The 22,024-nt window shown below is 40.5% G+C and overlaps 1 protein-coding gene across 1 annotated transcript in view; it reads left to right on the forward strand.

The window, feature by feature from the left end:
* The window catches only part of LOC120722742 (LHFPL tetraspan subfamily member 4 protein-like), a 40,263-nt gene that overhangs the window by 12,454 nt on the left and 5,785 nt on the right, over positions 1–22,024 (forward strand). The window contains exons 2-3 of the mRNA XM_040013866.1: positions 16,125–16,361; positions 21,303–21,319. Coding sequence (XP_039869800.1) covers positions 16,125–16,361; positions 21,303–21,319 — 254 coding nt within the window. The remainder of the gene's footprint in view (positions 1–16,124; positions 16,362–21,302; positions 21,320–22,024) is intronic.

Consider the following 22,024-nt stretch of genomic DNA (forward strand, 5'->3'; position numbering starts at 1 on the left):
TAGTCCAACCACACAGATTATAACAACAAAACTAAGGCTTCTCTAAGCCCTACCAACCCACAAAATCTGCTCAGGAGCAGTTCAAGGTACACATCCAAAAGCTTAAACTCTCCACATCCATGCTTTATATGGCTGAACAAGCCTGATCCACAGAACCCAAAGGATCCCCTGCCAACATTGCTGATGTCAGACACACTGGCAAGGGTACATGCCCAATGAGGCAGAGCAACAGTGGGATTTTAATGTTGTGACTGATATGAAATTTCACATTCATTTTAAATTCATATTGTTCCTGCTGTTTATTTAAGACATTTCTGACACCCCACAGCAAACAAGTTCCTTACACTTTTTCAAAATAACTTTTGCTTTTCAGACTAAATTTCAAAATCCACAAACTGCACCATAATAAATCATACTAGGTCATCTTTCCCAACAAAAGAAAATCTCCTAAAAGGTACTCCCAAAACTTCTCAAAAAGACAAATACACTTTATCAGATTCATACTGGCACCAAGGATGCCAGCCTTATACAAAGCATCAAAGATGTAAGATTTTTTTTTCCATATAACTCTTGGGTGTCTTTATGTGATACTTGCTACAAGACAAACTTGTAGCCGATAAACAGGATAAGCTTGTAGCAGAATGATGGGAAGAGAAAAGTATGGAGAAGCAGAGAAACAGCTAATGATCCAAAGAATACCACCATCTGTTAAACATGGTCGAGGCAATATTACAGCATGGATATGTATGGCTGACAGTAGAAGTGGGTCACTGCTATTTATTGATGATGTGACTGCTGATAGAAGTAGCAGGATGAATTGTAAAATGTACATGGCTTTACTTAAATGTTCAGCCAAATTCTGAAAACATGAAGCATACTGTAAGAGCTAACTAGGAGTTTTTCCATCTGAGTTGGAAGAAGTAGATGATGTGGCCACAGTAGAGAATTTCCTTCTTACATGCATCACTATTTGCAGTGTTTTCATTTGCAGCTTTAAAGTACTTGTAAAGTACTACATGAAGCTACGCTTGGTATTTACAAAGGGATGCAGTGACAAAATTGCATGTAGGGAGGTGGAATTTCACAGATTTTTGTGACTGCTCCTGCTGCATGTGCATATTTAAGGGAGTTCCTTTCTCAAAACGCAAAATACAGGGAAGAGAATGTTTAAATCGAGCACACAAACTGATATTGGTGCTAATATTTAACACAGAAAAAAGCATGTCTTATTTTTTTTTGCACTTGATATTGAAATGGGTCAACTGCGCTTGTGTTAGAAAACAGCTTTAGTAAATCACCTATGAACTAACCACACCTATGAGCTAGGGCTGCCACGATTAGTCGACTAGTCACAATTACGTCGACTATCAAAATCGTTGACGACTAATTTAATAGTCGACGTGTCATTTGAAGCTTTGTAAGATCCTGAAAGATGCAGGAATTAGTAGTAGGATTTATGAGTGTAATAATGGACTGAAACAGAAGATTGCAGCACTGCATGAACAAGGATGCCAGCTGCCGTTAAACCCCAAAGAAGAAGACGCAATCTCCGGTATCTAGCTGTGTCCAAATTCATGGACTGCATCCTCCTGAGGCCACATTTGTAGGCCGATTATGTTACAGCGATGCAACGGAGACTGTCCAAATTCGAAGACTCTGACAAATGCAGCTGACAAATTTGTCCTTCATTTCCCAAGATTTGAAGGATGGGTCGGGTTCATCCTTTGTGGCCCAGCCTATCCCAGAATTCATAGTGCGGCCCAGCCAATTAAAGTTTCCAACAATGGCGGCAGCTAGTTAGTTGAGATATTACTGTTATTACTCTTTCTGGGTCACAAAATAAACTTTTAAGATATTTTCAGGTGAGAATGTAACTGTGTAAACTTCAAATATCTGCTTGGTTTATCAAGACACCACATATTTGCAAAAGTGCTTGTTTTCAGAGACGTCTGTTACCCACCAGCTCAATAGTTCACTAGAGCTGGCGAGAACAACAAACTCCTGGCAAATCGTTTTCAGATCCCCGCCATCTTTCGCTACTCAGGTTAAACATGATATATAAGTCACTTAGATAACTTAAAAATTTTATTGTTTGGCTTTTTTCAATGTTTTATTTGTTCCTGAGTAAATCAGTTTGGCTGAGATTAAAGTTATAGTTTTCACACAGCTGAATAAACGTCACACAGAAAACTGATTAAACAGAATTGTGAGATGGTAGAAGTGTCCTGTTATATTTTAGATAGCAAGGAGCAGACAGCTGAGTTTATTGATCTTCACTGAAACAATCTGCAAATTTCATTAAAATGAAAATGAAAAACTATCATCTTGTCTTTATTTTTAGTTAGCACATACCTTAAACACTTCAAGCTGTAAGCTAATGATAGTAATATAAGAGCAGATGCATGCTGGTGCAAAAAGCTGTACGTTTTATGTCCATAATCTGATTAGTAGACTAATCAACTATCAAAATCATTGTTTGTGGCAGCTCTACTATGAGGGCTACTTGGGCATTGTGCTCACACATTGTTTTGCTCTGCTCAGTAAACACTAATCTTTAAGACAAAGTCTACAGTTTTGTAAAATGTGTACATTTCTACGTACACGGTACCGTATAACCATATGCAGCGTACATACAGCAAGTACATTAATAAGCAACAACTTTTAATTTAAAACAGAGAAAACTTACAGTGAACAACCAAACTGAAAGAAATAAAAAAGAAAAGCTCTGTGCCAAATGGGCCAGTGAACCCTGGCGGCAGCAACATCTTGCAAAGTGCCCCCTCAGCAGTCCACATACTAACACTGAAGTCTCTCTCTCTCTCTCTCTGTCACACACACACACACACACACACACACACACACACACACACACACACACACACACACACACACACACACACACACACACACACAAAGCAGGCTTGGTCTCAGCACTAATAAAAGCTCTGTATATCAGCAAGCCAGGCCGTCCATTATATAGGAGGACAGCAGGCCAAGGTTTAGACACAGTAGCAGAGAAAAGGGCAGACCTCAAACAGCTTTATTACATTATAGACAGGACATGGTGATCTCTCAGTGCATTCATGTTCACACCTTTCCACTCCGCTGCTCTGCGTTGGACTGAAAACTGCAGGGGTTTGCTTCCACATGGATGCCAGGAGTTAGAAATATTTATGGGGGGTTTTAGTATCTCGCCTCAAACGGTTTCTGCACCATCAGGATGTCGAAATGGCTAAATTGTTATATTGCAACATTATGTACTAATACTAATTTAATAATAGTACATGTAATGCTAATTTCCAGTTCTGATCAACAATAACTGATGGATATTGTTTTTTAAATATCAGTTATCCATATCAACTAATTCTACACCATTATATAGCTCACTGGTAACATTTTACACTGTTTAAAGTGACAGCAACATGCAGTCTTAATCCAGTACCATAATGGTTATGCCGCCATATTTAAATTGACCCTGTTATGTGATTCTTTAGTTCAGGCCTCTCACTGCTCTGAATGCCATGTTTCAGACAGCTTTCTACTGTTGGCACTGTGTGATGTCAGAGAGAGAGGACCTCTATAATATGGTCATCTCCGGCACACGGAAGAAGCTCCAGCCTCCTGTCTTTTAAACCTTCTAGCCACAAGGGTCAACCAATTGGAAGGATGCTGGCTTAAAGTGAGAGAGTTTAATTCATATAGAGTGGAACTGTCACGGTCCTGGGTCAGTGACCCAGTGTTTTGAGTTTCTTGTGCCTCTGAGTTTTCTGTATTATGTTCTTAGTTCTCTTTGTTGTCCCAGCTTGTTCTTTAGTGTAGTATCTTAGTTTGGTGTTCTTGTATTCTGTTTAGTTCTCTGAGTATTTAGTAGCTGCCCTCTGTGTTTCTTAGTTGCTCTGTCTCCCCTAGTCTAGTTTGCATCTGTGCTAATTCCTGTTTTACTTTGAAGGTCCGTGTCTCATGTGAGTGTATCCTACTTTGCTCCCTTGTCTCGTCAGTTCTGATTTCTCCCAGCTGTGCTCTCCTTCTGTGTCTCATTCCCCTCGTTACTTCCCATTGTATTTAAACCCTGTGTTTCTCTGAGTCAGTGTCGTGTTGTCCCTCATGCTGTGTAGATCTCCCTGTGGCTCTCTGTGAGTTTTTAGTTTGTTGTTTCCCAGTTTAGTTTGTATTTTTTTTTCTCTCTTTCCCCTCCTCCTCCTCCCCCCTGCCAGCTAATAAAGCTGTGACTTTGAGTTAACACCTTAAGTCTGAGCGCCTGCATTTTGGGTCCACGTTTCCTGCCTGCCACACAGCGTTTCATGACAGTACGACGCGACCAGACATTGACTCAGCAGGCTCCTCCCGGGAAAGCGATTTGGCCCGCATCTTCAGCCTGTGGGAGCGAGTTTCCCACTCCTCGGACACTAAAACAATGTCCATTGGGATAAATGCCATCAAGGCAATTCTCAAGGGGAATCCCCATCTTCGCGAGCTCTCAGGATTTTCGGGCCTACTGTCCAATCTGCATAAAGCCAAGGAGGCAGTACGAGCTCGCGAGCTCGTCATACCGCAACAGCGACCGCCACATTCGGGAAACATTTCCACGCCGCTGCCACTGAACTCCTCTCCATCCACCCTCCGCTCTGACTGTCACTCACCCGCTGCTTTTCTCGCAGCAATGTGGTCTGAGGATGAGGAGCCGGCCGTGACCTCTCCGTCGTTGCCAGCTTCCTCCATCCCCGCAACTCCGGCTTCCCGAAGAAAACGGCGTTCACGCCGCCGACACCCACCGCCACAGCCAGACCCCGAGACTTCTGAGTTGCCAGCTGTGGTGAGTGGACGGGACAATCAGGAGTTTCCTGACTCTGGGACTGTTCATTCCGGGGCTGTTTTTTCACTTAGCTGCCCAGCCAGAAGTGCTAGCTCCGTCTCCTGTGTCCCCGCTAGCACAGTCGTTAACTCCACCACAAGCTCCATTTTCACCCCTGCCATTACTTCAGTCTCCCTCAGTTCAGTCTGCCACTCAGTTTCCTCCTCAGTTGACCTTAGCTCAGTCGTCTACTCAACCACCAACTCCACTCTCACCACAACCGTCACTGCTGTCTCCTGTTCAGTCTCCAGTGTCTCCTGTTCAGTCTCCCCTAGCACAGTCATCCACTCAACCACCAGCTCCACTTTTTCCCCAACCATCACTACTACCTCTTGCTCAGTCTCCTGTGCAGTCATCAACTCCACCACCTACTCCACTCTCACCACCACAGTTACTACAGACATCAGTTCAGTTCCCTGTGCCAGTGCAGATGCTCTCAGTTCAGTCTCCTGTGCAGTCATCTACTTCACCACCATTAGTAGCTCCGCTCCCACTCTCACCTGTGTCTCCAGTAGCTCAGCTAGCTGCCCAGCAGCCACTCTCTGCTCATTCACTCCATGCAGGGAGGTAACTTAATTTCTACTCAGGGTACTTTTCATGGTTTAGCCGCCATTGGCACAGTTTGCCACTCCAGGGCTTCCCCAGAGGCTAGGTCTCAGTCCCCAGCTGATTCGGGACCCCTGAAGTTTAAGCAGCCCCCTAAGAACTGCACCATGTTAGCATTGCCTGGGCAGAGTCAGTGCTCGGTGCAGCGCCAGTTGTCCTCATGTCAGCCAAAGGACTTCATGCCTGTTGGCTTTGTTTTGGCCTCTGCTGGAGGGTCCGAGGGACCGCTCCAGCCTTTGCCACCTGCCTCCGCTGGAGGGTCCGAGGGGCCCGTGCAGCCTCCTGCCTCGTCAGCTGGGGGTCCGGGAGGACCCAGCCAGCACATCCTAATGTCTGCGGACGATTCTGGCGAGACCGTTCAGCCACCACCGGCTCCACCACCTGCAACCTCAACATCCACGCCGCCTGCAGCATCAGCTTCTGCTTCATCCCCGTCTGGTCCAGCCTCGTCCGAGCCTTCGTCCTCTGCCACGCCCGGTCCGGGCCTTCGTCCTCTGCCTCGCCCGGTCCGGGCCTTCGTCCTCTGCCTCGCCCGGTCCGGGCCTTCGTCCTCTGCCTCGCCCGGTTCTCTGAGTATTTAGTAGCTGCCCTCTGTGTTTCTTAGTTGCTGTCTCCCCTAGTCTAGTTTGCATCTGTGCTAATTCCTGTTTTACTTTGAAGGTCTGTGTCTCATGTGAGTGTATCCTACTTTGCTCCCTTGTCTCGTCAGTTCTGATTTCTCCCAGCTGTGCTCTCCTTCTGTGTCTCATTTCCCTCGTTACTTCCCATTGTATTTAAACCCTGTGTTTCTGAGTCAGTGTCGCGTTGTCCCTCATGCTGTGTGGATCTCCCTGTGTCTCTCTGAGTTTTTAGTTTGTTGTTTCCCAGTTTAGTTTAGTTTGTATGGTGTGTGTGGGGTTTTTTTTTTTTTTTTTTTGTTTTGTTTTTTCTTCCCCTGCCAGCCAATAAAGCTGTGACTTTGCGTTAACACCTTGAGTGTGAGCGCCTGCATTTTGGGTCCACATCTCCTGCCTGCCACACAGCGTTTCATGACAGGAACCATGTTTTAGTGAGATCTCCCAAAAGCAGGGAACAAAGCTGAGGACCAAAACCTGTAGTTTCCCCAATACCCACTCAAGGGTTCCTCTAAAAGAGAGACAATCTCCATAGACTATGCTATATGGCATGGTTTTCCATGGCTGAGGAGTTCCTCATGATGTTATGTGCAGGTGATCAGGATTTTTGTCCATACAGGATATGTTAAAATGGCCAACTAAACAGCGTTTTTAAACCTGGTCCGAAAAAATGTTGTTTTGGCCTCGATGGACAGTTTTCCCTTCATAACGACACATTCATTTCGGCCTAGGTGTCAAACATAAGGCCTGGGGCCCAGAAACAGCCCGGCAAAGACTTCAGTCTGGCCCACTGGATGGCTTTGGAAAATACACTTTGAACTTTTAACTAACTTTTATGTATTTTACAGCTTGTCACACTGACAAAGACCTCCCCCACAGCCATTCACACTACACCAGAGTAATGTAGCAATAGATAAACAGTTATCTGACAGAATAGTTCCTGTTTCTTCATTACCATATAATTTTTTTTTTTTTTTTAACGTGTTACAAAATCTTTCCGCTTTATAATTACAGGACAGTTTGGCTATTAGAAGTTTTTCCATAATTTAAATTCAGTTCTTTCAGTTTAAGGCCAAAGAGTTGTGCTGACAGATTTCTTTCATTAACTCCAAAAGGATTTCTTCATTATTAAGAGAAAACTGAGACATACTGTTGAAACTTCTTCTTCTTATAGTGAGATATCTCAGAGATTAAATGTGCAGTTAAACTACTGACAGAAACAGGAGTTTCACTGGTCTGGCCCACTTAAGACCAAAGTGCCACACATGTGGCCCATGGAGTAAAAGGAGTTTGACATCCCTGATTTAAACACTTTTTTCCTATGCCTAAGTACACTCTCTCTCTCTCTCTCACTCACACACACACACACACACACACACACACACACTCCAACAGATGCACTGGGAACAAATCAGGGTTCAGTATTTTACCCATGTAAAATGTAGAGTGCTGTAGCTGGGTAATCGTCCACTGACCTTCCCATTGGTAGGGCTACTGGTTCAAATATGAATCACTGAATTCATCCAATATGACATGCAGAAACCAATGGGTGATGTCACTTGTTTAACTACAAGTTGTGGTTATCCACTGCCTCTACTGTAAACTCAAAACATGGACCACTGGCCACCCATAAGCCAAACTACCAGAAAATAGCAAACACATTCTCACCTTTTCTTGGCCCCAGTGTGTGTGGTAACTTGTGAAACAAATGTGAAACAAAACAAGCTTGTAATCGCCCTCTCATCTAGCTAGCACCACATTCTCATTAAGATTTAACAGCATTTCTAGTAGATAATGGCAGTTGGAGTAAGTATGAGTCCCATGTACTAATGAGAAGGGAATGAATTTTAGAAGGGAGGGAGGGTGGGGCAACAAAAAGAGAACAAACCGCTTGCAGTGAAGGGGTGTATAGATGGAGAACTGGAAAAGGAGTGTATGAGGTGTGGTCACGCTCTTAACATTCAGATAAATTATCTCCAATTAAACACATCAGCTGTACCTTCCAATTTCCTTATAAAGCAATGCTTAAGAATAAAAAAAATTTAAAAATACTGGTGACCGCCAGTTCTACCCCTCAGGATCCTAGCAGATACACCTATGGTATCAATTTCAAAATCCTACGTCACCTACATGGCAAGTTATCGCATTCCCCACCCTGAGTGTCCATGCCGCCCTCCCACCCGCTCTGTGGGGTGACGACAATACCTCATCAGCCTTGTATGGCTAAGGAGTAAAAGGGTGTTGGATGATGTCACAACCATGTGATGGTGGTGTTTAGCCTATAACTACTCAAGTCAAAATTACTTCACACACACATTTATATTTAGCACACTCATGGTATTTTTAGAGGACTTATATAATCATTTTGGGCTGTCGAGAATGAAGAAAGAATCCGTGAAGATTGTAGATAAGACAGTCTGACAAAACTATTACGTACAAGCCTATAAATATCTTTAGACACTAAAAATAAAAATGATTCACGGTCTTTTTAATGAGCTGGATCACAATCATATCCAGGTGGTGCATTTCCAATTGTTTTCCCTGCTTTGATCTGCTTTGATGCCTCCTAACAGCTGATTGGCTGTGAATGCTGAGCTGAAAAGAAGTGTCAGGAGGTGATGAACTGAGATGAGTGGGGGGGGGATGACATAAGACATGGAGTGAAGCTTCAGTAGCCATGCGACTTGATTTTTTTTTATTCTTTCACTCATCAGCTCTGTTCTTCTCGCCTCCTTCCCATCCGCCTTCTCTGTTCGATCCCTCCGCTTGTTGCCTTTGAAGTTCCTTCCTTCCAAGTTCAGAATGCAGTGTCTTGAGAGAGTGGAGGGGAGGAAGGAAGAGGAAAAACCCCAACAACTTCAAAGGGCTTTTCTTGGGTTGTGGGAAGGTGGGGGTTATTTTTAGCCTGCTGGTGCCCACTTAACGGCTTGAGTTGAAGATGAAAGAAAAAGGGGAGATAGAGGAGAGTGCACAGAGAGTACATGCCACATGATCGTTGCTGTCATACTAGAATGCTATTCACAAAGAAATGTTTTTTTTTTTTTTTTATGCAGCGTGTACTGTGCTGAACACTTTGCTGCAGAGTTCCTGATGCTTTAAAACGGGGTCCCCAACTCCAGGCCTCGAGGGCCAGTGTCCTGCAGTTTTTAGATGTGTCCGTGATCCATCACATCTGATTCAAATGGTTAAATTACCTCCTCAACATGTCTTGCAGTTCTCCAGAGGCCTGGTAATGAAATAATCATTTGATTCAGGTGTGTTGACCCAGGGTGAGATCTAAAACCTGCAGGACAACGACCCTCGAGGCCTGGAGTTGGGGACCCCTGCTTTAAATGGTGCATGCGCTTGCATGTTTTGCTGAACTCAACTACCAACTACATCTGAGTATGTTAACAACACAAGTTACTAAATACATTCGAATAGAGGCTTGATTTAGAAAGAAAATGCATTACATGATGAGAGGTTACATATTTTAGGTGAAACTGAACTAAATCTCATCTATGCCGCTAACCTTCAGTCTATTAAAAACCAAACCAAAGAAAAAACATTATTAAGTGCTAAACAAATGTGGGTCCGTCTCCATCATAGGTAGTATGCTAGATGGGGCATCCTCCATAATTTATTTGTAAAGTCCTGTTATTAAGGCTCAAGCTTGGTGTTTTTCACTTTTGTCTTTGTGCTCTTTAGAAACCAGATGGTACAGATCACACCATGATGCCGCACAGCCATTGGCTAACAAACTCAATCACAAGTCAGCCAGTCAGCATACACTGAATGCATAAAAATGTACAAATGTATAATAAACTCATCAGAAACATGAATTCACTGAGATCAGTAGGTTTTGCCCTTGTAGACATTAAAAAGAATGCATATTTAGGGCACTTTTGCAGTGGCGTCACTTGTCAAATCCGGGAGCTACATCAATCTTTTATGGAGGTTCATTACAGCCACAGAAAAAAAAAACTCATCTAAAATTTCGAGTTAACTCTACCAGTCAGCTCTGTGAAAGTATATAATTTCCTTGTGACAACGAAGCTGAAGCAGAAGGCGGAAGGCATCAGCTGTCCAACAGTTCCACATAAACACATTGACACCTTTTTTGCAGTTATCATCGCATTCAAAGCTGAAGAACCTGGCACCAATGTGTTCACTTTTGCAATACATTGGTAACTCACTGATATTGTTACTACCCAAATGTGTCTGCGCCAACAGCTACTGGTTAACAAGGAAATCACATCCTTCACAGAGATTCTTGTTTGGGAGAGCTAACTCAAAAACTTTGAAAATAAAATTTTTAGGGATTTCAAAATTTCAGAGACTAAATTTCAAGTTATGGATATCCGTTTTTTCAACAAGCTTCGATAATCTTTCACATTGTCTGTACGAAGAATTCCTGATTCTGGAGAGTGTTTGCAGACAAACTCATGTCTTCCATGCAAACTACTGGTGAGTACAGCAATCTGCTAGTGCATAAAAGTAATCACAATGCAGTGAAATAGCTTTAGCTCCCCCAAATCTGATCTAACTGAAAGCATAATGCTACATTTGTTTTGTTAGTAATAGCCTGGTCCCAGCATCAAAGAGTTAAACACGCCAAAAAGATGTTGCAAGTCACAGCATGCAGTCATTCTTGTGCATGCTCACAAAAGCAATTTGTGAGCATTTGTTATGTAAGTTGGAAATTGTGAATCAGTTCACAACTTTTAGTCCTCTGTTGTGCTCTTGCATGGGTTGGAAACATAGCATCTCATTGTAATGCAAAAGAAAAATGAGCACAGAGATTATCTCATGTTGTAATTCTCAGAGTTCATGTTGCAACTTTGATGAAATGTGCACAGTCACTTGAATTCAAATGGAGAAAGCAAGCCGCAGAGTTAAAGGAAAACAACTGTTTGCTCTGCAAACAGGGTTCAACCAAAATGGCTAATGGATGGGACTTTAATACACTAAGTACATTACATTACTCAGCCATCTATGTCCAGAACACAGTATAATCAAGGCCTTACTAAACATTTAGTAAGGCAAAGGTAAACTCAAGGCAACAATGAGAACCAATCAAGGAAACAAATGTAAAATCCACAGACAGAATAAAAGATATACATTTTAGCAGGTTTGTTTTGTACTTTGGGTCTGAAAAGTGAAGCCAAAGCAAAAATCTTTTAAACCTACATTGTTTTTAATAGCCAGCAGGGGGCGACTCCTCTTGCTGTAAAAAGACTTGTGGTTGTATTGAAGTCTATGGCAGTGGTGTCCAAACCCAGGCCTCAAGGGCCAGTGTCCTGCAGGTTTTAGATGTGTCCCTGTTCATCACAGCCATTTAAATGGCTAAATTACCTCCTCAACATGTTTTGAAGTTCTCCAGAGGCCTGGTAATGAACTAATCATTTGATTCAGGTGTGTAGACCCAGGGTGATATCTAAAACCTGCAGGACACCGGCCCTACAGGCCTGGAGTTGGCCAAGCCTGCTCAATGGGGAAACGGCCCTCGGCTTCATTGACCTGTTACCTTAGTAAACACTGTCCTGATGAGTTTATGGTCTCAGCTGGTAGTTTCAGATCTTACTGAACAAACAAAACAAACAAAAAAGGTCATTATTAGTTGGACAGAAGGATTATCCGCCCTCACTGGCTAACGATTGTCAATCATAAGTCAGTAGCCAATGAGAATGCAGTGTCCTCGTTGTCACAGTTAGTAAAGCAAAGGTGGATGCTCTCCTGCTGGAGCATTTCCTACATTTATGTTGCATGGTTATTAGGACTCAAAGCAATAACTTTGGCTACTGTAGATTTAAAATTACTGACCAAGCAATGATTGTAAACGCTGAGGCATAACACGAGATGAGATAATATTTAATTTCCTGCCAAAATATTAGATTAAAAAAAGTTTTGATAATTGCTTACAGCACAAATAAACTTTAAGTGGTAAACAAATAACATGTATTACAGAGGGAAATGGGCTAGTTAATGAGTTGCCATGAGGCTCAAGTATGGTGCCCGTCAGGCTCTCCAAGCCATGTTTCTAAAAAGCCCACACTCAATAACTTCAAAGGTGTTTCCAACCAGATGGGGAACATTCATCAAAAATCCATAAAACATGTTACCTGACACTCATTACTCAGTTAATGATTTTACCATTCCTCATCTATGTTAATATTTTGCATAAAGGCCATAAAAGAAGCTAATAACGTGGTGATTTCCCACGATGATTACTTCCTTTGCTCTTCAATTCTCTCATTACTTACTGTGTTATCCTCATTATATTCTTTCTCATTACATTCCCCCATTACGCCTGCAATCATTCTGTCAGAGGAGCGGTCACATTTTTAAATGGCGTAAATTTCAGCTCAAAATAGGACTCCTTGTGTTTGTATGTTTACACAGAGAGGTGGTGACTAATCTCATATCATCCCTCATCTGTTGCTGTGAGTTCACCACCCACCATATTCTCATGATGGATTGCCAGTATATAAAAAGCAGGATCTTCAGAGGGAATCCCTAATGTGACAGGGTTCAACCAAATGACTAATGGATGTGGCTTTAATATACTCAGATCAATCACCTTCAGGACATTTTAGAAAACCACATCTTTTGGTGGAATTCATTTGTTTTAGAACCCTCTAAGTTGTATTGTTTTACCAAACTGAATATTTTATATTTACCCTTTCCCATTAGAAAAACTTCAACATTTTAGTCTGAGACCCGTGTTTTCCTGACCATTTTTATACACTAAGCTGTCTCAAAAAAGATGGAAAAGCTCATTGTGTTGCTTGTATGTAGTCTAAGGAGCTTGGAAAGAAAAGTGTCTGGATTTCTTTAAGTTGCTTGAAGACATTTCACCTCTCATCCGAGAAGCTTCTTCAGTTCTAACGTCAAATGGTGGAGCGTCCCAGATTTAAGCCCTATGGGAGTGTCCCCCCAAGAGGGACAATGAACCCCCTAATGATCCTCTACCTAATCACACGAGCCAAGGTGTAAAAACGGGTGTAGGTCACAATCAGTTTCAGGTGAACTCATTGTGAAACCTAGCCCCACCCTATCATGTGATTTCCTGAGGTCATAAGGCCCAGGATGTGAGTGGGCGCTGTAGGTAGTGCTTCCAGGAAATAGCCACACTTTTGCTAAAAGGTCTTACCTTCTTCCACCTACCTACCAACATTGAACAGTGCACCAAACTGTACTGGGTGAGTTTAGCTTGCTTTAAGTACGTACGATGCATCAGTTCTTTTTTTTAAAAACATGCTGTATATTCTCTTCATTCAGATTACTTAGAGCCCGACACATATAGGCTCCTTAAGATTAGCCGGTATTTGCTTTGCTATTTCAAAATCTGATCAATTGGCCGATATTTTTTCTTTCAGACACAGAAAAACACAAGGGTTCCCTAAAAATGTGTGGTGTGCAGTACTTATATATTAATTTTTTGTATTATGACAATAGAGTTTAAAAATAATTTGGTTTTACTGTCCCAAGAAGTAGTGGATTACTTGTTTATGCTCTAATCAGAACAGCTGATTGTGTTTTTGCTGTTGCCACCAGCAAACATGCAGAGTCCTTTGGTAGAGTTTTTTCATCCCACTGTCACCAAGTGCTTGCTCATAAGGCATCGTCTGATTGTTGGGGTTTCTCTTGAATGCTTTAGGGTCTTTACGTTACAGTGTATAGGGCTGAGGCGCTGTAGAAATGCAAGTGAACTGTGCAAGTGAAACTATGTGGCATCAGTAATCACTTCATGGTTGAAGGGTGTTTCTTCAGTCTATTTTTTACTTTGCACACACTGAATTGTGGCCTTTCCGAACCAACAATACTAAAAAGAAGTCAGCAAACAGACAAATATGTGAGGTCTCCTTAGCAGTTATCAGCCCTTCACACGATCCTGGTTGACTGCAGACTAGATGGTACAGTTTGGATCCTATAAGCATGTATTTTGATTCAAGTAGTTTTTTTTTAATTGCCATAGTACAAAGTTGACACCCATGCTACTCAAAAACCTGATAAGAACCACTCCAACCTCTCAGCACAAAGTAAAAGGTGTGGACTGACTAATATCTGAAAGCTTGAAAAACTTTTAGTACATATTTAGATTCCAAAACTCCAGCTCACAAACTTACCAGCATTATGTACCGCACTTTGTATTACTGTGCAGGTTACTAAGCAAATGTCCACATTCAGAAAGGTGCATTGACCTTTATGAGTGTGGACAACTTGATGCCAAGAAGCAAAGACTGGGTCTTACATATTGAGAAGCACAATCTGGTGCTATTATCCTCTATGATCTGTGTGTGACTGTGTGCACAGATTTGACTGGGTACCATTCAAACACAGCAGCCACAGTGCTTGAACGGTGCCCAGCATCCTTCAGTGGTGTACACGAGGCACACACAGATATTCACAGTAATAAAATATTCAAATATGCACACCAATTGAGCTCCAGATGCTAAATCGTTTCAACATGTATTGGAACGAAGCATAATAATCACAGACTCAGCCGGATTTGTCTGACTTTTCGTGTGTATCACAAGTGATGTTGCCCGTGGAAAAGACACGTCTGGTCTGAAATGAAGATCCAGTGTGACGTCTGCCATGTATGTTCCCCATCTCCCAGTGGACCCCAGTGCTTTACTTACAGCCCCTCGGGCACAGACTGACTGCTATTTAAACAGTGCTGGTGAGCAAGAAATATGGCACAATCAGCTCCCTCAGTGATACTCACTTTGATGAATGAGCTGAGGTGTAAAGTATAGATTACCATTTTTGTTGTAGCACTGAAGATATATATGTGTGTCTTTCGCTAGAGGGCTTGGTATTATGTGTGTGCATCTGAGTGCGTGTGCATTGCATATTCTCCCTTGTGTCTGGGCTTTCAGATTTTCTGGAGTGATTGTACATTTTAAAGTCCTCCCCTCTCTCAATTGTCTCATGGTGAATGTACACAGGCTATGGACTCCATTTTTCCACTCTCTCAGTGCCAGCCAGCCCCCCCCTTCCCTCCCCTCCCCAGCTCGTCACACAACCCCAGAGCAATTTACGTTTCCTCCCAGGAACCAGGAACCTTTTGCTCGTTAAACAAATGTGCTAACCAATACACTGTGAAGCCACTCTCTGTCATTAACGGATTCTTTTGTAATGTATGCAGAAATAAAACTACATTTAAATGACAAATATTGTTTTACTGATAAGCAGTGATCAATGGCTGCTGACTGGCTGACTGAGTACGCTATGAATGCTTACCCATTAAGGAAGAATAGTTCATGAAAGGTGGAACAGTTAATGAAAGTCCAAAAATGTGTGTAAAAGTTTAGTGGAAAGCTTTTTTTTTAAGTCCCATGTGGTCTTAAAAGTAATTAAATCTAGTGCTGTAACCAGGTACGGGAGATGACATTTCCATGATTATCCCACCCACCAAACTGGTCCAGCTGGATGAAACAGGCATCAGTGAGCGTAATAACACTATTAGGCACACTAAACACATCAGGGATGTGGGTGGTGATTAACCACATTATTGCATCATTTGATCTCCCAATTTGCTCGTAGGCAGAAAGTTGTGTCTTAAAATTACATTTTAACATAAGACTGCTATTGATGGAGCACAACTCAAATGAGGCTTTAACATGAATTCATTTCAAACCTTATGATGTTCTTTAAGATGCCTGCAGACGGTCAGATTTTAGTAATCTTATACTTTTATCACAACACATGTGAAATATGGATCTAACAAATGGAACTTCAATTTCTTCTTTGTTGGACTTGCAAACATTTTGTTTTGCAAGTTTGCAAGTTCAGGATCTCGGAAGTGCACAAAATGATATTCCAGATCAGTCTCCAAGCAAAAGTTTCACATGCTCTTTTGCATGTATGCACATGTGGCACACCAACATTTCAACAAACTCTTAGGATGCAAACACACGGTGATACCACTTACTTCTAGATCCAGACATGAGAGAGTTAGTATAGGTTGGGAGTATCTTTTTCTCCTGCTTTTTCATCTCTTTGTAAACTTACCAAATCGATCCATGTTGCCATTTAAAGTCTGTTAACCTCTTTGTCCTCTGCAGGAGTGTGCCTCGTGCTGGGTTGCATGATCTTCCCCGATGGATGGGACGCCGAGGTGATCCGTGACATGTGCGGGGAGCAGACAGGAAAATACTCCCTGGGCGACTGCTCTGTACGCTGGGCTTACATGCTGGCCATCATGGGAATCCTGGATGCCCTCATTCTCTCCTTCTTGGCCTTTGTCCTGGGCAACCGGCAGACGGATTTCTATCTTGATGATCTGCAAACAGACAACAAGGGTAAGTAAAGGAATAATGAAGAGCAGTGCTTTAAAAAGGATTCATTTGAACTAAAGACAACATGTCTTTCACTAAATTATTTCATTTATTTTCTAAACTCTCTTAGGCAAGCTTTCTTCTCATTCCTTTAAGTAGACTTTAAGAAACAGTCTTCAGGATGGCTACTTAAAGAACATTCAAAGCTCTTTTTAGATGTTGGCTGCCTTTTCTTCCAATCTCAGTCAAGATGAGCCCAAACTGCTTCAATAGTATTGACTTTCGGACTCCAAGAAAGCCAATCCTTGACTAATAATGATCCATTGTGTGTATTTCTATCCAGGTATTCTTTTACTGCATTTACTGAATTTAGAAATGGTTAAAAAATCTATCGTAATCCTGACTTTGAGAAAATAGTAATAATGAATAACTATGGGGTAAAACTGGAAACATGTCTGAGCTGAATGCATCAAATCTGGTAGTGCTAACCGTCCACCCAGTAGGCTTGCTGCAAGAGAGACCTTTTATAAAAAGATGGCCTCTGAAATTGAAGCCAGTGCAAAAGCGTATTAAACTTCCATTTGTTCTAATAGCCATCAGTGGGGGCTCCTATAGTTGTAAACATAAAGCTTATTTCTAGTCTTATTTAACACACCGCCTGCAGACTTCTTTTTGAAATTCATTATACCATATTACATGGTGACTCAAAGAAAATTCCACTGCAGGTACAAATATTTGTGACTGTTTAATTACATGCAGGTGACGCAAACGGAGAACCTAACAGTGGATTCACAGGGGGGTGATGAATAGGAAAATCAAAGGAATTCGGAATTATAATTACAGTTTTTAAAATAAATATTGATACTAATAATTATATTATCATAACATGTGATTATAATCACATTATTATAATCGTATATGTTCCGATGCCGGTACATATGGATATATATATACATGCATAGGCTATTATCAGTATAGTAAGACAATGTTTGTTCTTTAAATTATAGTCTGGTTCAGAATAAAATAGATAATAAAGCAGGGTATAATTTAAGTATCACTCATATGATTAACAACTTGCTTTCAAATTGGTATTCATTGCCTTTGTTTTCTTAGTCAGCTTCTACACCAGTAAGTAATTATTAGTAATTATTCTTAAAAAACAAAACAAAAATGAATATAGCGATGGCCACAAGCCAATTATGTACAATACAGTCCATACAGTTAACTTAGTAAGATCCTGTTAGGAGTAATGGGAGTTTTCTAGCTAACTTGTTAGCCCGTTATGCTAATATTTAAATCTTATTATAAAATGAAGAAAACCACTGTTTAATTAATTCCATCAACCGAAGGCAAAAGTCACTCTCCTAACACTTAAACACAGAGTATCATTGTTACTGTAACTCAAAGCGCACTTTTCATTTTAAACCTGCTGATCTTTGATAACTACTTTTCCAAGTTTAATCAAAAAATGTAATTTATTTCACTGTAATACAGTTATTAGCTGATTTTATCCAATCTTTCTTCTCCTGTTGCAACTCTTTAAACCCCATTACTGTAAAACCTACAAAGAAAAACAAACAGATACATGTAGCGTAGTTCATAAAAGTAAATCAACTCAAAAGGTGAGTTAGGAAAGGCAGTTGTTTTTTCTCCAAATCTCATTTTTAAGGGCTTTTTTTACCCATTAACATGAAATTTGTCCTGCTGAAAAATGAGTACACTCCAACCTGACCTAAGTATCTTCAGCCAAATTGCATTCAGTGCTAAATTTAAGAGTGGGAGCAAGTCCTCCAGAGGATTTCTGACAGTTTGCATGATGTTGCATCAGGACAGTCAAATCGCATTGTTTCAGCTGTATGAAAAGAGAGGAAGAGGAGGGAAGGAACAGCAGAAGGCAGAAATGAAGGGGGGAAGAGTAAAAGATATTGTAAAACATTTTATTAAATGTCCTTAAATAAGGTTTACGTGTTTGATTCGATCCCACACACAGAAAATAGAGAGACAGGCAGAAAGAAGACGATCTGTAACGGTGGACGAGAGTATGAGCAACGCAGAGACAGGGAGCACGAGTAAAGGAGTAAAGGAGAGAGGAGGAGGGGAGAGGAAGAGACTGAGAGATAAAGAGAGAGAATAGTGACATAAGATGTCTTGGTTCTCTGATGATCTATCTCCATGATGGTTTCCATGGTAACTGGAGATATTCCAGTGCGTGGGCGTGTCTTTCTCTTCTTATCTGATTAACCTCACTGACAGTTTTATTGATTTTACCCATTTAATGCTTCTAATGCTTCACCAGCAGAGTAAAGTTTCTCTTGTCACGCACATTCTTTCATAAAAGAAAAAAATGTCCCTGTAGATTATAGCCTGGGAACAGACCATGGGACTCTTTGTTGGCTATACACGTGACAAAATAAATTGAGTTGTACAACGGGAAAACTGGATCAATAATAAGCCTATTTAAGGGTTATGTTTACATATACAGTGCACACTTTGAAAATGATTTACTGGCATAAATATGACTTACAGTTTGCTTGGGTGTTAGAAGCTTCTCCAGTATCTCCAGGTCTGATAACTTTGAATCTCAATCTTGGTTTAATACAAAGCCTCCGCTGGCTTAATGAAGATGAAAATATTATCATATGCTGTGAAAAACTATTTGTCCCCTTCCTGGTTTCTTATTTTTGGTCTGTTTTTTTTTTTTTTGTTTGTTTGTTTTACATATTTGTCAAACAAATTTAGTATTAGACAAAGATAACCTGAATAACTACATCAAAGTCAAAGTACTACCATATGAAGTATTTAAATGACAATTTCATTAATTAAAGGGAAAAGTTATCCAAACCTCGTCGTGACCGTTCCTTCAAAGTAGCTGAATTAAAACAAAGAGTCGGTGCTGCAGAGAGTGGGTCACGGCCAGTGTTGGTCAAGTTACTTGAAAAAGTAATCAGTAACTAATTACTGATTACTTCCCCAAAAAAGTAATCCCGTTACTTTACTGATTACTTATTTTCAAGAGTAATTAATTACTTAGTTACTTAGTTACTTTTTAAAAACACGATTTACAACCTGAATAGGTGATAAAGAGATAGATCTTTCAGCCCAATTCTACTTTTTCTACATAATCCATCATACAAAATGTAATCAAATGGAAAAGTCTCTTTTTTTAACTTGTTTTATCAGTTTTAATCTTTTAACTTTATGCATCAAGCAAAAATTTAATTATATGCAACATTCTCTGACTTGAATAAATTAGTTTAACATTTAAACCTATTTTCTACACATTCCAGCACATAAAATAAAATATTTTTTGTGTTTACACTCACTCTTTCAAATAGATGCAAGTAAAACACAGCAGAAAATAAATAAAGTCAAAGACTCAGCGGTCCTGTTGCTCTATTTTCACCTGTAAAGCGGGACTGAGGTAGGCGGAGGTTTACCCTGGTGCAGGTGTGCCGCGGTCAGTTGAAGAATCCGCGAGTTTCTCTGTGAATTTCCCATTACGTCGTTGCGCACTCGATGCTTGCTTGGAAGTTTAGGGGTTTTTTTCACTGTAAAAAGAAGTTTTCTTCCCATGCACAACGGCACTAATGTTTTTGTCACTTTTTATGGAATCAAACTCAAAGTAAGGTCAGTACTTCCACGCTTTAAACGCTGCACGCTCATACTCTCTCCCACAATCGATATGTGATCCATTGTTGATCTGCACACAGCTGTTGTCACTAACGGCGCACTTGCTTACGTCACTGTTGCGAGACATTCTCGCAAAAAATCACGGTTTTAGTAACGCAGTAACGCAGTAACGCAGCGTTCCTACGGGAAAGTAACAGTAATCTAATTACCATTTTTGCAATAGTAATCCCTTACTTTACTCGTTACTTGAAAAAAGTAATCAGATTACAGTAACGCGTTACTGCCCATCTCTGGTCACGGCACTGTGAAAGACTCACTGCCAGAGGTCACATTCCCAAGTTTACTTTTTCACATAGGATCAGGTAGATTTAGATATTTCTTTTTTTTTTCCTTAAGTAAAATCATCATTTAAAAACTGCATTTTGTATTTACTCTGGCTATCACTGCTGATGTTCTGAAATATGCAAATAAAAAAAACTGAATAGAAGTCAAGAAGGAGGAATTAAAAACAAAAATCCCCCTGCAGCCTGCACTTCAGTTTGTGAATTATTGGCTGATTCACTTGTTTTCTCAGAATTCCCTGTTTCTGAGAAACCATTGGGGCGCTCGCCATTGGAGGGGAGTAGATCTGTATCTATGTTGTTCATATTTTTTGTTCTCTCTTGAGTAAAGCACTTCGTACCATGTTGTGGTATTCCTGGAGTTAGGGTTAGTAAATAAAGAGAAACTAACTTTTTATTTTCAAGGAAATACAGAACACAGAGTTGAGTTACCAAATTTAGAGCTGGATACAATTCTTAACTTTAAATGAAATAAGCTTTCTTGTTTGATCATTATAGAAGCCCTATTATCCTTCAACATTAACCCAACCATCGGGTTTCTTAACTGCATATTAAAGTGAGTAAAATTACCCACAAAGCTCTTTTTACACAAAAAGAGTAAAATGAATAAGAATTAAAGTGCCTTAAAGCAGCTTGTTTCAGACAGAGGATGAACTGAGCATCTCCATACTAACAATCATGCAAAGCTACTTTTGTAGAGTCCAAGAGTAAGTTTAGGTTTTTGTTTTGAAACATTTAGTTTAAAACCTGCTCAGTTTACCGCATCACAATATCTCAGTCGTTTAATAACAGTTTCATAAAAAGAAAACGTGGACGTGGCACAGACGTCGATAGTAAATGAATGACCTTCTGTTTGTACCCTTTTTGTTTGTTTGTAAGTGGTGACCTTAGCTTAGCTCATACTTACATAAGCATATTCACTCAATGCACAAATGCACTTTTTCCTGCCCCACTGTGTTTATGCCAACACTATTGTTCTTTTCTGTCCTTGCAGATTTTGCAGTGTCAAGGGTAAGTTGAGTTTCTTTATACATTAATGTGCGTTATGTCTGAAGAATATATCTCCTAATAAAGAATTGTCACTGGTAATATTTGAGAAAACAGTTCATTTTTAAAAATTACTTTTATTATTTCACTATAAATATTTGTTTTTAGTTGATCGAGCAGCAGAGCTTATGTCAGTTCAAGTTTAGGTTAGGTATTCTAAGTTTGAATCATTTAAATATTAAACTCTGTTGGATATTTCTCACAGGAATATTTAAAAAGTTCAGCACAGTTTCTTTTTGTGTAGGTAGCTGATTCATAGTTATACACCAGAATCTCCTGATGCTCTTCGCCTTGACAAACTTCGACCTACACAAACTGAACCAAACACATTTTTTCAACAGAAGCTCAAAACCATTTCACTTTGCTTTTACCAGATTAACCAGTAAAAAAAAAGTACTCCCAGTTTATATACTGTTCATTTTGCTGTCCAGTTTCTAAACAAAAACCTCCCTGCTAACCTCAAGCTGATTTTGGAGTGAAAAACACCATAAATATCTTAAAAAGCTGTGAAATGTTCAAAATGTGTAAAACACAAAGTAGGATTAAATCTAACCTTAAATTGAATCTAATTAGACTTATTTAGCAGATTTGGGCACAGTTGAAACAATCCAGTGCTTATTCTCCAAAAAACAAGGAATCATGTGGTTTACAACTCTGTGGGCTTATTCA

This window comes from Simochromis diagramma, unplaced genomic scaffold (assembly GCF_900408965.1).
Source record: "Simochromis diagramma unplaced genomic scaffold, fSimDia1.1 OVJJ01000705.1, whole genome shotgun sequence".
Classification (NCBI taxonomy): Eukaryota; Metazoa; Chordata; class Actinopteri; order Cichliformes; family Cichlidae; genus Simochromis; species Simochromis diagramma.